The sequence below is a fragment of the Rhinolophus sinicus genome, chromosome 18 (genome assembly GCF_057876585.1).
Source record: "Rhinolophus sinicus isolate RSI-liver-muscle chromosome 18, RSI-T2T, whole genome shotgun sequence".
Lineage (NCBI taxonomy): Eukaryota > Metazoa > Chordata > Mammalia > Chiroptera > Rhinolophidae > Rhinolophus > Rhinolophus sinicus.
Window position 1 is genome coordinate 81,954,355 of NC_142518.1, and position 17,124 is coordinate 81,971,478.

General features: G+C 37.7%; 1 protein-coding gene across 2 annotated transcripts; it reads right to left on the reverse strand.

Moving 5' to 3' along the window:
- Nucleotides 1–1,262: 1,262 nt before the first annotated feature.
- UPF3B (UPF3B regulator of nonsense mediated mRNA decay) lies at nt 1,263–16,652 on the reverse strand. 2 transcript variants are annotated; one of them, XM_019717039.3, is made up of 11 exons: nt 16,416–16,652; nt 15,433–15,539; nt 15,158–15,264; nt 11,161–11,259; nt 9,738–9,848; nt 8,669–8,712; nt 8,012–8,194; nt 7,598–7,636; nt 5,663–5,823; nt 5,037–5,331; nt 1,263–2,268 (listed from the first exon to the last, which is right to left on the reverse strand). In XM_019717039.3, the coding sequence occupies exons 1-11, from the start codon at nt 16,569–16,571 to the stop codon at nt 2,119–2,121; spliced, it is 1,452 nt and encodes a 483-aa protein (XP_019572598.2). In that variant the 5' UTR covers nt 16,572–16,652; the 3' UTR covers nt 1,263–2,118. The 2 variants fall into 2 exon arrangements, with proteins under 2 accessions (XP_019572598.2, XP_019572599.2); XM_019717040.3 differs by lacking the exon at nt 7,598–7,636 and having other exon boundaries at nt 16,416–16,650.
- Nucleotides 16,653–17,124: the final 472 nt, after the last annotated feature.

Consider the following 17,124-nt stretch of genomic DNA (forward strand, 5'->3'; position numbering starts at 1 on the left):
TCTCCATCTTGTCTTTATTCCCAGAGAAATCAAACCTGTATCTGAAGAAAAGTAGGCAAACAGAATGAATTCTACTTTTCTATTGTTTACAAGCATAGTTTTTTAAAATTAAGAACATGAAATTATGAGTTATGAGGAAGTGCTCCTCACCCCCCACCCCCGACACAAAAAAAGAGCAAGCAAGTAAACCAGAGAAAGACAGCTGACACTGTGGAAAAGGAAATCAAGATGGATTTTAAAAATTGCTTAGTGGGAAGGAGGGCCTTCCTGAAGTCTCACCAGTTGATCTAGTTTAGGGATTTTCTAAACTAGCTTGGTAGCTTAGGGGCAGGAGACTCCCACATGAGGCCATGCTACCACTGCCGTTCTCACATGGTGCATTGTGTTCTGGGTGTCTTGTGCCACCACTGGATCATGGTTCCTCAAGAATAAGGACTTGTTTGAGTCCTTGACCCCCAGGGCCTGACACACTCAGTGATTAGTAAATGTTTGCTAAATTAATACATAAATGAGTAGAATAAATTTAAGGGGGGTGAGAAAGTGGTTTACTGAGTTGGACAGGCAAGGCAAGCAGAACAAAAGAGGGAGGTGCTGATATGAAAACAGCCTTAAGAGGGCTAGCAACAGGCCCCAGGCTGGGTAAGGAGGCAAGTGATGCCAACTCATGAATGATGGTTTCAGAACATCGCTTCTTCTAAGACCAGCTCCTCTAACCTCTGCTGCCAAGAGAGGCCGCATTTCACTAATGACCTCAATACTGCCAAATGCAACGGACACTTCACATTTCTTAACTTCCTTAACCTCTCTGTGGCATGGGACACTGCCAGCTATTTTCCTCCTTAAAATTTCCCCTTCCCTTCTTTTAGTACTCTCTCCACTGATTGAGGACCATTCTCCATCATCTTTGATGGCTCTTCCTCTTTACCTGCCTCTTGGGATACTGGCTTCTAAGAGCTGAGGAAAACATAAAGCAGTGACTTATTATATAAAGGCAAACTGACACCACGTTAAGAGGAGCTGGCAGGATGAAAATTAAGCAGCGGCTCAAGGATGTACAAACATTTTTGTTCTTGGGGAACAAGAGTAGGGAACCATAATTTGATCTTCTTGGTTGGCAAAATAAAGGCAGAACACTAGTGAAGGCAGAAACGAATATCATTCGTCCCCTTTAAGAATTCCCAAGAGGTTAATTCAGTATCAAATTTAACTTCTCAAAACTAATAGCTATTTAGTAAAGTTAATAAACACACTTAGCTTCATACTTGAGTGATGTTGATATTTATTGACACCAATGCAAGACAAGCTAAAACTGAAAGTTGCTGTTAAAACAGGAACAAATATTGGTGCAGTTTCCTTCCTGGACAGGGCATGCATTCAGATCATGAGACCTAAGATAAAATAAATACTAGATTGTCAAGAACCAAACAAGGGTTAAATTTTACTTATTAATATGAAAATTGCTAAAGGCAAAAGGAGATGTTTAAAAATATTCTTTATGCTGAGCTCACATAAGCAAACAAAAATCTAAACCTAATCCTAAAATTTTAGGACACAGGATATAGACATGACACGATTATTTAAATCTTGCATAAGCAAACATTTGTCATACCCTTTACTGTACTTGTACTACAAGTTCATGCGTGTTGCTTCTACGTTACACAAAGCCAACAGTTGTCACCAACAGTGAATATAACTAGATCTGAACAAGACTTCAGAGTGACTCTGCTCCACTCAAATTAAGAAAATTCAATCCAGGATTAACAAAACCTTTTGATTTTAGAGCCAGCTCTCTTATTTTCTTCTCTTGTCATACCTAATTAAGTCTTCACTGACATTTCCCACCTGCAAATTGCAATGCATGTCCTCTCCCTCATCTTTGTCTGACAATTTAAAGTTAATTTGTAGGAACTGCATAAAAAATGAAATTGTTCTTCCAATCTGAACCTGCAATCAGGTTCCTGCTTTGGCGCAAAACATACTCCTCTGCAGTGTACCCCACCAGCACAGCGACCCCCTTTCTCTCTCTATTCCTTTGCCCTGAGGCACTTCTGGATTGCTTAATACATGCTCTTTGGCTGCCTAGACAGTCAGGAGGACACCTCCGGTCATTTGGACTTATCACTCCTCTCCTCCTTCTTTTCTATGGCTAATACCACTTTCCTGCTTTTTTTCTATTGCTGCATCTCCAGACTTGGTGCTGTCATCAGGGGGACACAGTCGATTTCGGCTTCGAGCTCCTGGTTGGTAAAGCTGCATTGCTGGGCGATCCTAAAATAAATGAAATGTTAGTGTTGCGACATTGCTACTAAGAGTTTATGGGGGATTTTCAGAGTCATAAGTTATGTACTGATATACACCAAAAACAACTCATACAAGACCAAAAATATGAGGGCACGGTACACGACAGTGTAAGTGTTTATGGATAATTTGCCTCTAACTGCCTGCTTCCTTTTCCCTATCTCCAAAGAAAAGCAACCATTTCATAAGTATTATTTTATATGACTAAGGTAAATTTTTGATAACTCTACTGCCTAATTTTCTTAACCATCTCAAGATGAACTGAATCAGCTTGATTTTCTTTTTACTTAGAAACCATAGCCATTGCCTATCTCTCCTCCCCATCAGTAAATTGACTTGGAAATGCACCAGCATATAAGAAAATAATAGGAGTAACAACAGTAATAAAGAGTGCAGTCTTAACACGTTGCGTACGGCGGGGTTTAAATCCCTCGTGAAGATTCTCGTGATCCGTACGCAACGTGTTAAATGGAGACCTCCCTGGACTTATGAGCTCAGACCCATGTAACTTGCCACAAACATGACTGTTTCTTAATTCTGGTATGGTAATGTAACCCCAGCTTGAGACTGTCTATCTAGGTGGCACTTTAGATGTCAGACTCCTAAATAAGCTTCAATAAAGTCATCATGTAGCTCTCAGATCAGGTAATGTGTTTGGTTTAATGACAATATGACCCTTTAAAACTTAAATGTATAGGCCTTTTTCAGAATTCACAAAAAAGTTACATAAGCCTTCCTTACTCTTTCTCCCTGATGTATGAAAGTTAGCCTTAAAGCATTATTCTCAATTGAATAATTCTAGCAAATTCACCAAATGAAATGTTGAAACAGATGAGACTGCTGCATAGTATTTAAAGAAGTGGATGATAGGGCTCCCGTTGTGCAAAGATGGGACAATTTAAACATCAACAAAGACAATAACTGATAATAAGTTGGAATACACCAAGCATTTCTAAATCCACGAGTTTTTAAAGACTAAACAAAAAAACTCAATGATAACCCCTAGAATTTGCTGGGACACAAACCCATTACTCTGAATACTGGTAAATAAAGGAAGAGGATCAAGTGTTTATCTTGTCTTTCCTGTATAAACTGAACTTCAGGCTAACCAAACAACTATTGAGGGAAATTCCTCTTTATAGAAGGACATCAGATAATAAATACTACAGGAAAGGCAGAATTCGTATATCACCATTTTCCACCTCCCCATGAAATAACTAATCTAAACAAAATTGTTAGGAGAAAGGCTGATAAAAATTTTTATAACAGATGAATCAGGCTTATAGTACCTGAAACGATTAATCAGTTGTTTTTTAAACTTTTTATCTTAAAAAATTTTAAATCTATAGAAATGTTGCAACACTTAATGAATACCTAGTACCTTTCTTCTAGATTAACAATTTTAACATGTCACATGTGCTTTTGCTGTCTCTAGCATGTGTGTGAATGTACACACCTTTATGTACACATTATTTTTACAGAACCACTGACATTAAGTTGCACACATCATGACCCTTCATCCCTAAGTATTTCAACTTGTATATCCTAAGAACTAGGACATCCTATTATATAACCACAATATAACTGCTATTGATCAATCATAACATCACACTCAGAGGACACCCGGACATTATATGCTTCCTGATATGATACACAGGAAGTGCACACCACCACCTATGAAGTGCTCTTGCCAAAAATTGAGCCTGAATATATTCAGGCCTCTAGGTGAGGGGCTGTCTATTTTTGTGATTAATTTTTTTTTAAGCCAAGCAAGTGGTGAATTTATTAAAAGAGGATAGTACGCTCCCAAAATGGTGGGAGCGGGCAGGCCAGGAGAAGAGCAACTGCCTCTGAATAAAATTTTATTGGCACACAGCCACGCTCATTCTTTTACATAGTCTATGCCTGCCTTCCTACAGGGTTTAGTGGTTGTGACAGAGACCACATGGCGCATGAAGCCTAAAATGTTTACCATCTGGCCCTTTATAGAAATAATCTGCTGACCCCTTCCCTAGATGTAACTATCAGTTTTCAAGGAAACATAGAAGATAGAGGAACATGTTAAATGATACCACAGGGATGTAATTAGCCAATCTGGAATGTTAGAAGCTCTATAGAACAAATTGGTTTCTGCAACAAATAAATGTAGGACAAGAAAAGGAGGGGAAATTGTCTATATTAGAAGAGATTTAAGGAAACATTTCAAGCAAATACAATTTGTGGACCTTGTTTACAGCCAATAAAAAAGATATAGATGAGACAATTGGGAAAATTTGAACAGAGTAGGTACGATGTTAAGGAATTATTGTTATTTTTTTTTTGGTGTGAAAATACTATTAGGGTCATATATGTTAAGAAAAAGAGCCTTGATCTCTAATATTGACATATTTAAAGAAGAAATTATACATCCAGGATTTGCCTGAAAATAACCCAGTAGGGGTAGGGATGGGGTAGAACAGAAAGAAGGCTGGCCACGAGTTGATAATTGTTGAAGCTGAGTGATGGGTACATTGTATTATTCTGTTCTCTACTTTTGTGTGTTTGACATTTTTATTAGTTAATAAAAGGATCCAACCAAGACTGAAAAAAAGTTGCAGATAAAGTTCCTATAATAAAATTTTCTGTAATAAAATTTCCTCGAAAAATTCTATAATAAACAATGAGTCCTTTCCTTTACACTTGCAGGAAAATAAAATAAAATCCTCATGAAAATAAACAAGTGTAAAGAAATGCCACACCTTGTTTCTTATGCGATCTCTCTTAACCACTTCCTCTTTCTTTTCAGCTTTTTCTGAGCTTCCTACTGATTCCGTACTTTCAGTCTTCTTTCCTTTATCCCGAAGTGCTTCTTTCTCTTTTTTCATTTCTTCTTCCTTTCTTTTAAAAGACTTCTCTTTCTCATAGCGGTCCTTCTGCCTCCGGCGCTCTTCTTCTTGCCGCTTCAGTCTCTCTCTTTCCCGAAGTATGCGCTCTTGATCTCGTTCATAATCCCGTTCCCTCTCCCTGTAGTCTCTGCCACTCTCATCTTCAGGTCTGCATGAAAAACAAATCTGAGAATGTAGCCTCAAAGATCTTTTAATCACAAATGCAGGAACACTTTGATTCTGACTTGGCCACTGCAATGAGGCTACACTTTTGGAGCAAAGTAAAAAAATACTAGCGTTTTGAAAAACAGTAACAAAAAACAAAATTCATCCACACAGATTAAAATACTAGAATATCTGAAGCTCCTTCTCCTCATTCCCCTGCCCCTGGTAAAACAACTTATCTTAATTCAGGTATAAGTCCAAGACATAGCAGTATAACTAGCACCTAGAAGAAACACCTTGAAAACAAATGTAACAAAGAGCCCTTGCCTACCAACCTCTTAGGCTTTTCATCTTTAAGTTCGCCATCAGAACGTTTGGGCAATGTACAACTTTGCCCACTGGCTCTTTCATCATTCAGATTCTCTTTGTCCAATTTCTTGGCTTTTTCTCTTTTGTCCAATTCTTTTTCGTCTCCTTTTTCTGGCTTCTTGAGCAGCTTTAAGGAGAACAAATTTATTTTTATTTTAAAGGGTGGGACACTGTCTTCTGAGTCTATCAAAGGAACAATATACTAAATATTTTTAATTTTGACTGTAGAAGGCTTCAGAGGAAGGTATTCAAACTTTTGGGTGAACAACTAGTGCACGAGAGCAGTAATTTACTAAAAGGTTGCTATTAATGTGAAAGTGTTATGCACTCAAATGAAGTGGTTCAATCACTGTGGCAATAGGATCAAGACTCCTTTGGCTTTAAATGAGTCAACCTTTAAGTGAACCAATGCACACTTCCAAGTATGCCTTCTGTAGCATATCAGCATGTCAATATAACTTGCCACAAATTTAAAATGCTAGGTAGATCATTACTGTTAGAGTGTTTTTATGTAGTACTTGGAATGACAAATACCTCAGTCACCAAAGGAGTGATCTATTGCGAGAATAATTTTGCCTTGAGCCTGAGAGTAACATACTTATGATGGTAAAATCCTATTATCATTAGAAATGAATAGCAAGAATTATTTGGCATTTGATTTAAAAATCCAAATACTTCATGTCAGAACAGTGAAGTTCCTTCTCTACTGAGTAGGAACTCTGCTCCATGTCATATATATGACAGAATGCAATTCTAAAATAAAAGTGCTTTATAAAGTTCAAATTTCTAACAAAAAACAGTTTGTTTTTCACACCACTGCTACAAATCTCTCTAGAACACCCCCAAGTGTTGGATATTCAGAGATTCTTTGGCAAAACAGAAGAATTTCAAATCTCAGAGTGAAGCCATCATACAAAGGTTCGTCTCAGGGTGAAGGCATCATGTAAGTCACCAAGCAAAAGGCCAACCACCAAAAGATTTAAGCATGAAGATTTCAGCAGACAGCCACTGCAAATGGTGATTCCAAACTGGACACTAGGAAGGGACCAGTGTAAAGTGAGGATACCATGTGCAGGTTTCATTCGAAGTGTTCTTATGTCTCTAATGATCATCTTTATTAGAAGCCAAGATGTTCATTACTCTAATAAGAACATTAATGAATATCTCTAGCATGGTTGGCTCTACCTTCTGCCTTGCTGTTAGGAATAGCAAGTCAAGTCACTTGTGGCATGGAAGACAGATTGCTAGAAGGATTAATATGGGAACTTCCCCCACCCTGTGGCCAAGCCCCTTATCACCAATAATGATCTCTGGACAGCCTAGGGGAACCACAAACTGCTGAATTTTGAGGTCAAAGGAGACCCTGCCACCATCTCTGTGAGATTTTTCTCCGAAGTTCCCCAGGAAGTTCTCTGGAGCAAGGGCTGCCCAAGCCATGCCCTCAGAAGGGAAGCAGCAAGGCTGGGATCTTTATATGGGTTTTCCTTTTCCTATATGTGATGCATTATTCAGAATCTGCTGCTCACAGATTCCCAGGTAGATGCAAGAAAATAACATGGGAATCATGTGAGGGGGGGAAAGCACATAATGCAGGATATTATCTCTAGTACTCGCATAAGGAGAACAGTTATGAGAGGCAGACAAAAAAAGAAGAGAAACCATACAGCATGGTTGTCCTTAGCTGTATATTGTTGAAGCTTCTGGGTATGCAGCAGAGCACCAGGAAGTCATCTGGGATTTCTTTTAAAGTAGGAATTTAAAATGGCTAGCTTTTAAGAAGACTCAAGTCAGTCTGAAGGGATTTTCTACAGGAAACACTACCACCACCACCAACAGGACTTATTAACTATGACCTGTGTGACATGATACTAGGTGCTCTGTATCATGTATTTGGTCCTTACATTTTTCTGATTCACAGCTTGTAACAGAAACCTGTGTACCTGAAGACAGTGGAAAACAAACAGATGAGGCAACTTAATGTATCAAATATGCAGGAAAAGCTGAATAAAAACCGTAATTCATGCCAGCCAGTCCTAAGCCCCTATTTATGAAGAACTGAAAGAATAATCATCCAAAATTTGAACATTTTCAGTGACAAAAATAAAAAATCTGCACTGAAGATATATGTAAACTTAGTCCTTTTAAATTACCTTACAAAAATAATAGCATTATGGGAAAGATTTCTATTGGTTCACCCCCCGCCAAAAAAGGGACAAAAACTGAAAAACTGTATTTACACCACACAAGATGCACACATATTTAAAGAAGTAGATTCATGCAATTTTCAGCAACATGCAGTCAGTTTATTTTCCTACCTTAATCTTTGGTTCATCCTTTAATTTGTCCCTTTCTGGAACTCTGTCTATCTTCTTTAGCTTCTCTATATCTTTCCTTTTTCGTTTCTCTTCTTCTTTCCATTTCCTCCTTTCTTCTTCTCTTTGTCTTTTTCTTTCTATTTCTCGCCTCCTTCTTTCTTCTCTTTTTTCTTCTCTCATTCTCTAGAAAGAAACATCAACATAAACCTTCAAACAAAATAATCATCACCACAAACTTAAGTCAATCCCAAAGGCATGGTGGGCACCCACTAAACTGGATCGTCTTTCCTTCCTACTTTCTACAAAGTGGCATTCTACCTCCTTAAGCCCCTCTCCACCCCATTCATAATATGAGAGAGAATAAAGACCAAGGCCTGCTAGTATCAGAGTCTCCCACTGGTGTCTTGCTGTATTTCCAGAAGCTTTCAGAAAATCAAGAGAGTGTCTCTGGAACAAGTTAAGCACTCTCCGGGTTTGCAGAGTGATTCTTTGGTCCAGCAACCACAGAGGAGAGCGCCAATGAGCCAAATCTTTAAAGAATAATGGTAAGAAAAAGCAGCTATTTCTCTTACAGGATCCCAATGCTCTTAAAATGTTCACAGAATGTGAACCAATGAAATAAAAGTATTGAGAGAACTAAGTAAACAAAAGGTTTACCTGCTTGTTTTTCAGGAAGCTCAACAGTGGGGTTGTCTTTTTAGCTACATAAATGTAAACAGATTATTAATAATACTTATCAACCCCTAGAAAGGATTCTATTTTCTGACATTCCCTGCCAACCACCCAAGGTTGGAAAAACTATATACCCCTTAAACAGAAAGTTCACAACTACATTATTGGAAAGAAGTTTTACAGTATTCCAATTCTGAAAATTTAAAATATCTTTTAAACTGTGAAGAAATACAAAATATAAAACTTTTAAAAAGCGTACTTCATAGTGTTGGTGAGAATTAAGTGCAAAGGACATTCTCTTTTACAGATGGGAGTATCAATTTGTCAAACTGGGAAGAAATTGGGGGAAGGGGTTAAAAATATCTAATCCTTTTGACCCCATAATTTCACTTTTGGGAGTTTCTTCTCATGAAATTATCAGAGATGGGCTTATACTATGCATCCATTAATAAAAAGCAAGTTTTAGAAGGATATTTAATTCATTTTTCAATATTCTGAAGAATGCTATCTAGCCTCGTAGCTAGCTTTTGAAAATACACTTCCTTTGGATAAATTCCTAGGAGTAAATATCCTGAGTCAGAGACTATTCTTATGTTTAGAGATGATACAGTAATGACAGCCTATTAGTAGAACCAACATCCAAGCTAGAATTTCTCAAGAGGTTTTAAGTTTTGCAGTGACTGAATTCATTTTTTGATATTTCAGGTCTTTTTTTTTTTTTTCAGGAAAACTAGCTTTTTATTACTAGAAAATACCAACTTATCTTCCAATGTTTACCAACATCTAAAGGTGCCACACTAGTCTTCAAACCTTTTATAATTGTTACATTTGTGTGGTACTAAACAGGTCACAGAGAATTTCCCCCATCTAATCAATGCATGCTCATTATCTTGTGATGCAGGTATTATCATCTGTATTTTACAGTAGAAGAAACAGAGTCTCAGAGAAGTTAGTGCTTTCCCCATGATTACATAGCTAGCAAGTGACAGAAGTGGGAATCAGACAGGTCTGCTGATGAGAAAGCTGTTGCTCTTAATTCCTTTTGCCCACTTACCTATTAATTCTCTATTTTTAGCTTCTATTTCCTCTAGCAGTGTTTCTGGAGTAGATGTCATTTTCTCATTATCTGCAGCATAACTTTCCAAAAATTTTCTGTATTCTGGATCTAAATAATTGTTTAAGTAAACAGAAAGCATAGCAACTTTAAACAAAATAGGAAATTATTATCTAGGACATTTATCAAAGAAGATAATCTTCTACTTCATGGAATAAAAATAAACCACAAGATAGACTATTTAGGGCTTGATTGGTTACTTACTCTCAGAACTGCTATTAGAGATACCAAGAAGGGAGCTGGTGCAACATGGTGTCAGGGAAAATGAGACACCACGCTGGAACAGAACCTCGAGGGATGACAAAGTTTGCTTTTGGACATCACTGCTCCTGCTAATCCAGAGTCACACTTAGGGGGACAACTGTTAAAAGTATATGTATATAGTTATGTATTATGTATATACATGTAACCAATTCCTGTATGGGTGTACCTCACTTTATGTAGACTCAATGTATGAAAATCAGTACTTCCATAAAGATCAGTTAGGGGGATGTTCTAGAGTGGCACTGGAGGTGATGCCACTGAGTTCTTTCCTAGATGCCCCCGACATCAGCTAGGGTAACACATCTGAGTCATTATATTGCTTGTATCTGGAGTTTCTATGCAGTGTGGAGCATGTCACTTGATCTAGTCTTCCAGGTCTGAATCTTTGATATAATCAATATGCAGCTGTGTGCTGAGCCTTTCTGTGTTCTTTATAAAATACCCATTATAATAACAATGGAAATCAAACTAGATGATTCTAAAATATCAGTCTAAGCCCTTATCCAACATAAGTTACAGAGTTCAAAATTTAGATCCAGGTTACCTTAAGTGGCAACTATTCCAGTTTTCTAGATCCTGTATTTTGGTTCAGTGTAATTACTATGTATGCAATTAACTACATAGTCAAAGCCTAGAAAATAGGACTGGCCACTTCAATTCCTTTATATTAAGTTACTTGAGTAACTTAATAAAAGTTTCCATCATAGCTTTCAATGATAAATCTTCCTCTTTATAAAAATAGAAACCAAAAGTCAAATAATCATAAAAATGGTAAGAGGTCTCAAGGAGTTGTACTTTGAAACATCTGATTTTTTTCCCCATTGTCTTTTAATTAACAAACTTAAGGTCATTTACTACTCAATAGTCAACAATGTACTGCTTATGGTGGAGGAATCAAATTCCACTAGCCAAAAGGAGTGGAAACTATAGGAAACCCACCTCCATTCTAACAATTAAGCAAAGCTTTCATCAATGAATTATATTTATTAACTTCACCCCATATGTTCTCTTATTTAAAAGATTGGAGTCCAATTAATTCCCACAAAGGTAACATTTTTTTAAAACCCAGTAGCATTACATAACTAGAGCTATACTGTACCATCATCGATGGTCCCAACTTTGGTATCTCTTTTTTTAGTCTTCTTTTTCGCAGCTTTTTGAAAAGGTGCAAATTCTACTATAGCAGGATATTCCTGACCTGTTTAGAAAAAAAATATCACATTTGCTATAACAAATAAAATGTCAACTGGATACAAGAGTTAACCCACCACTTTCTAGGCCTCCTTTGATGGCAGTCATCTGAGAAGGGTCTCCCAACAGGCATCAATCACACTGGAACAATTATTATCAACATGCTATCAAAGGAGCCCCAAATTCATACTTATCATGAAAAGATATGGCAGGGAAGTAAAATAGTCATTTAAATTCCACTTCTAAAGTGTGATATTTTGATATGTGGGGGGAAAATCTTCCGGCTAGTTTTCATTTAAAACTACAACAGAAATCTCTAGAATAAGCAAATCTATAGAGATAGATTAGTGGTTGTCTAGAGCTCGGGGGAAGTGGTGGGGAGAATGAAGAGTGGCAACTAACGGGTATGGGGTTTTTCTTTAGTGATAAACGTGTTCTAAAGTTAGATTGTAGCTGTTGCTGCATAACTGAATACACTAAAAAACACTGAACTGTACACTTTTAAAGGGTGAATTTTATGGTATGTGAATTATATTGCAATGAAGCTGTTATTTAAAAAATACACCAAGACACCAAAAGCACAGGCAACAAAGGTAAAAATAGATAAATTAGACATCAAAATTAAAAACTGTGCATCTAAGCACATAATCAATATAGTGAAAAGGCAACCTATGGAATAGGAGAAAATATTTACAAATCATACATCTGATAATGGGTCAATATACAGAACATCTAAAGAACTCCTACAACTCAACAACAAGAAAAAACCCACAAATAACCCAATTGAAAAATGTTCAATGCACTTGAATCAACATTTCTCCAAAGATGATATACAAATGGCTGAAAAGCATATGAAAAGATGCTCATATGCTCAAGCATATGAAAACATTATTATTTTACTAATCATTAGAGAAATACAAATCCAGAGCTATCACCTTATACCCATTAGAATGGTTACTATTAAAGGGGAAAAACAAAATAATGTGTTGGTGAGGATCTGGAGAAATTAGAACACTTGTGCATTACTGGTAGGAATGTAAAGTGGTGCAGCTTCTATGGAAAACAGCATGGTGGTTCCTCCAAAAATTTAAAATAGAATTACTATATGGCCTAGCAATTGCACTTTTGTATATATTCAACAGAAGTGAAAGCAGAGACTTCAACAATTATTTGTACATCCACATTCACAGAAGCATTATTCACAATAGCCATGAGTAGGTAGAAGCAACACAAATGTCCCTTGACAGACGAATGGATAAATGTAGTATATACAATGGAATATTACTCAGCCTTAAAAAGAAATGAAATTCTGACTCATGCTACAACATGGATAAACCTTGAGGACATTATGCTAAGTGAAATCAGTGAGTCACAAAAAAGTCAAATACTTTATGATTCCACTTATATGAGCAGTGCCTAGAAAGGTCAACTTCTAGGTCAACAGAGATAGAATGATAGTTGCTAAGGGCTGACGGAAGGAGAAATGGGGAGTTGTTGTTTAATTGGTATAGAGTTTCAGTCTTGAAAGATGAAAGATTGGGTGCACAACAATGTGAATGTGCTTAATACAACCAAACTGTACACTTAAAAACGGTTAAGTGCAGAATTGTACACCTGAAATCTATGTAATTTTACTGACAATTGTCACTGCAATAAATTTAATTAAAAAAAATATATATATAAAAAAAAAAAAAAAAGAAAAACGGTTAAGATGCAAAAGAATAAGACAAACAAATGTGAAACAAAAACTCAGACACAGACAATAGTTTAGTGGTTACCAAAGGATATGGTGGGAGGGGGGTGGTAGATGTGGGTAAAGGGGATCAAATATATGGTGATGGAAGGAAAACTGACTCTGGGTGGTGAACACACAATGGGATTTATAGAGGATGTAATACAGAATTGTACACCTGAAATTTATGTAATTTTACTAACAATTGTCACCCCAATCAACTTTAATTAAAAAAGATGGTTAAGATGGTAAATTTTATTTCTGTGTATTTTACCACAATTTTTAAAAATGCAAATAAAAATAAAGGAATGAGGTAATGATACATGCTATAACATGAATGAACCTTGAAAACATGCTAAGTAAAAGATGGCAGTCACAAAAGGTCACATATTGTATGTTTCTCTTTATATGAAATGTCCAGAATAGGGAAATCCATAGTTAGTAGATTAGTGTTGCCAGGGGCGGGGGTTGGGGGAGAGGGGAGAATAGGAGATGACTGCTAATGGATATAGGATTCTTTATGGGGGGATGAAAACATTCTGGATTTACATAGTGGTGATGGTTACAAACAAGTGACTACTGGAAAAAAAATACACCAGCTCTCTCCCATAGAATAATGTCACACAAGGTGTAGAGACCACTGGCATATAGACATAAGCCAGAATAAAGTAAGTAGAATTGACCAGAAGGCATCACAAAGCAGTCAGGGAGGAAACATAATTTTGGAAAGCCTGGTACATGCAGAATCAGATTAGTTTAATAACTGATATGTTTGAAAAGGAATAGATAAACCAGACCAAAGCAGAATGAAACTGTGGAAGATAGGCTGAAGAAAACAGAAGTGAGGCCAGACTATGGAGGGTCCTGACTACCAGGCTAAGGAGTTTGGACTTTTTTTAAAAAAAAAAAAACTTTATTTATTTAAGTGTGTTTTTCCAGGACCCATCAGCTCCAAGTCAAGTAGTTGTTTCAATCTAGTTGTAGAAGGCGCAGCTCACAGTGACCCATGTGGGGATCGAACCAGCAATCTTGTTGTTAAGAGCACTGCGCTCTAACCAACTGAGCTAACCGGCTGCCCCGAGTTTGGACTTTTTCACAACTATTATTTTAAACAACTATTTCCAAAAAGATTAATTTTATGGCAGTTAGACTGAATTACACAGACATGGAAAAAAAGGAAAACCCTGTAAGTTTAGAGACAGTGGTTGTCTAAGCATTAGGTGATATCAAATATGAAAATATTAGTAAGACTAGATGACACATTAAGAAATTTAAAAGATTCATCAATTGTTTAAATGTAAGGGATAAAAAGGAGGAAAGAGTTAAACACAACTCAGAGATTTCCAGGCTAAGTCACTAGGAAACCATTGCTATCTACCGGAATATAGTTGCTGGAGTGGAGAAGTAGCTAGTTTGTGGGGATTTATAAAAGTTGGACAGTGGCAATCCTACTTTTACAGGCATATTCCCTGGTAAAGGTTTCATTTTCAATAACTTTGAAGTAATACTGAAAACAACAAAACTCAACAGAAAGACACATCATTCACTATGATTGCAAAGCCAAAGAAAAGTGACAAATGGCAGTGAGGACATTCTCTGGCTAAATGTTGCAAGCCGCAGAAAATAAATAAATAGAGTTAAGGCAGAAATTTTTCTTCTCTTTAGACTCCTGGATACAAAGTGGGAGATCATCAAGTTCGATGTTTTAATTACATACAATTTAGAATGTTAAACAGTATTTCAGCATGGAACTATTGGCTTAAGTTATTTGAATTAAGTAAACAAATGTTGATCCTTGAAGCAAGATGAGAAACGTTTAAACTTGCTATACACGTTTAAAGAGTCACTTATGAGTATTACTGCTGAAACTGGTCAAACAACAGATTTTCTAATTCAGGGCAAAAAAATTGTCACAGGAGGAGAAAACCGGCAATTTCATTCAGTTGATCAAACTATAGAAACAACAGGTTAATAAAAATACCAGAGAACTGTGAAAAGACACATATCTATGTATAAGATTATAATAGGTTTATCAATATGTAAGTCTTTAAATGTTGCACGTTTTATCATTCAGGATTTTAGAAAAGCTATCAAGGCATTAAGAAAACACTGTGATACACACATTGTCTTAAACACAAATGACAAAGAAACTCTTTTAGTTACTAGAACTCACCTTTATTGTCAAGGAATACATAACCATCAAAGCGATCCCTGAACAAAATAATGTCCTCTTGATTTTTAAAGTTGATGTATGCTCTGGCATACATATGAGGATACAGACTGCAGAGAGGAAAGCAATTATGTAAATACGCTTGCAGATGTCTGGCTGAATTGTAAGAATGTACATATTAAAGAGACAGGCTCAAAAATCAAATGGAAAACAGTAGGATGAAAAAGAATGGAAGAAACCTTTTTCATTTACCCCCCCCCTTTATTTATTTATTTTACCTAGTATCATTAGAAAAAAACTCAAAATAATCATGCTCTGGCATAGGTTGAAGATGTTCCTGAAGCTGCTCCTTGGTCAAAGTGGGAGGTAATCTCCGAATTACCACCTTCAGAAATGAATAAGTAAAATAAAATTAGTACAAATCAATTTTCAGTCATACCTGAATGAATCACCATCCCTGAAGAAAGCTGTGCTTTGAAAGACAAGATCATTTATAAAAACCCAGGAGAAAATAGTCTCCTAATGTTCAGAATTAATAAAATATAGTAACAGTTTTTAAAAACTCTTAGAAATGAGAACTGTCTGGAGCAAGGAAAATCTCAGGTTGAAGCCCTGAAGTTTACTAGGTTTCCACATCATTTTATATCACCCATTTTTCAATAGATGTAGTGGTAAGAAATTAGTAGGCCAACCCTGGTCTTCTGTGAGTGCCACGAACTCTTGATTTATTATTTCCCTATCACATCCAACATCCTAAAACAAAACCCTTCCTCATTTAGCATAAAGAATTCAAAACTCTAAGGAATACCCCAAATTCCCTCATTGTTCCCAAAATAGGATGCACCCGATCTGGGCCCCAGACAATTAATTCCCCCATACTCCTTCAACTCGCCTCCATTAATACTCCTATCACAAACTACTCCCACCCTTGATAGCCCCTTCAGTATTTAATAATTTCCCCCAATTAATGTTTTAATTCCTCATTCTCTTCATTATCGCTCCCCACCCCTCCCATTATCTCACAGCTCTGACCTAAACCCTTCTCCATCTGGGAATCCCCTTTCCCTCACTCCCCGGGGCTTGGCCGAGAGGAGCTCCATTCATTTCGGTCCAGAGATTAAGACAGGGTGATGAGATTTTCCCACAGGGGAAGAAACGGAAGGGTCGACAGGGAGAAGAAGAGGGCAACCCCATTCCCAACCATCCTCCATGGGTGGCGAACGCGTCCCGCCCTCTCACGGGCCAACGGCGGACCAGGCACCTTGCTCAGAGCCTCTCTCTTCTCCTTGTTCCGATCCTGCTTATCTTCCCCTTTGGTGCTGTCCCCGGAAGCCCCACCGCCGCTGCCTGTAGCCCCCGGGGGAGTCAACAGAGTTACTCGCTTCTCCTTAGGCCTATGCTCCTTCTCTTCCTTCATGGCCACTGCTTTGCTCCTCACAGTCGAAGCTCGGCCCAAACGGCCCTACGCGGCGCAGCTAACGACTGCCGGCCCACCCCCGTCAAGACTCCGCCCCCACCAAATGCCCCTAGTGATAAGCCGGCCCCGCATTCCATTGGGCCTCGTCAGGATCTCGCGAGACTACAGGGCGCCCTGCTTCCTCTGGAGGAGAGGTTTGAACACCTGGTCTTAAATTCACCCGGCCCAATCCGCGCGTCGCCCAGTCCCCTCGCGGCGCAGACTCCCCTGGGGCCGCTCTCCACATGTTATTAGCAATTCCTCCATCTTGACTTCAAGCACTCTTTCCCGGACTACAAATCCCGGCATGCAAAGCAGTTACCCGTTTCTGGCTGGGAGTTCTGCAACCTTAGATATCTCAGGGTCTCTATTTTTAAGTAAAAGGAATACTTCAATATCAAATGTTTAGTGTTTCTCAGATCGAAAGATAGGTTCTGCGTGCTGTCCTTCATATCGTGTTCCTCAGATAAACCCGATGTTATCCAAAGTGTACCTCACTAGGGGAAACAATTTG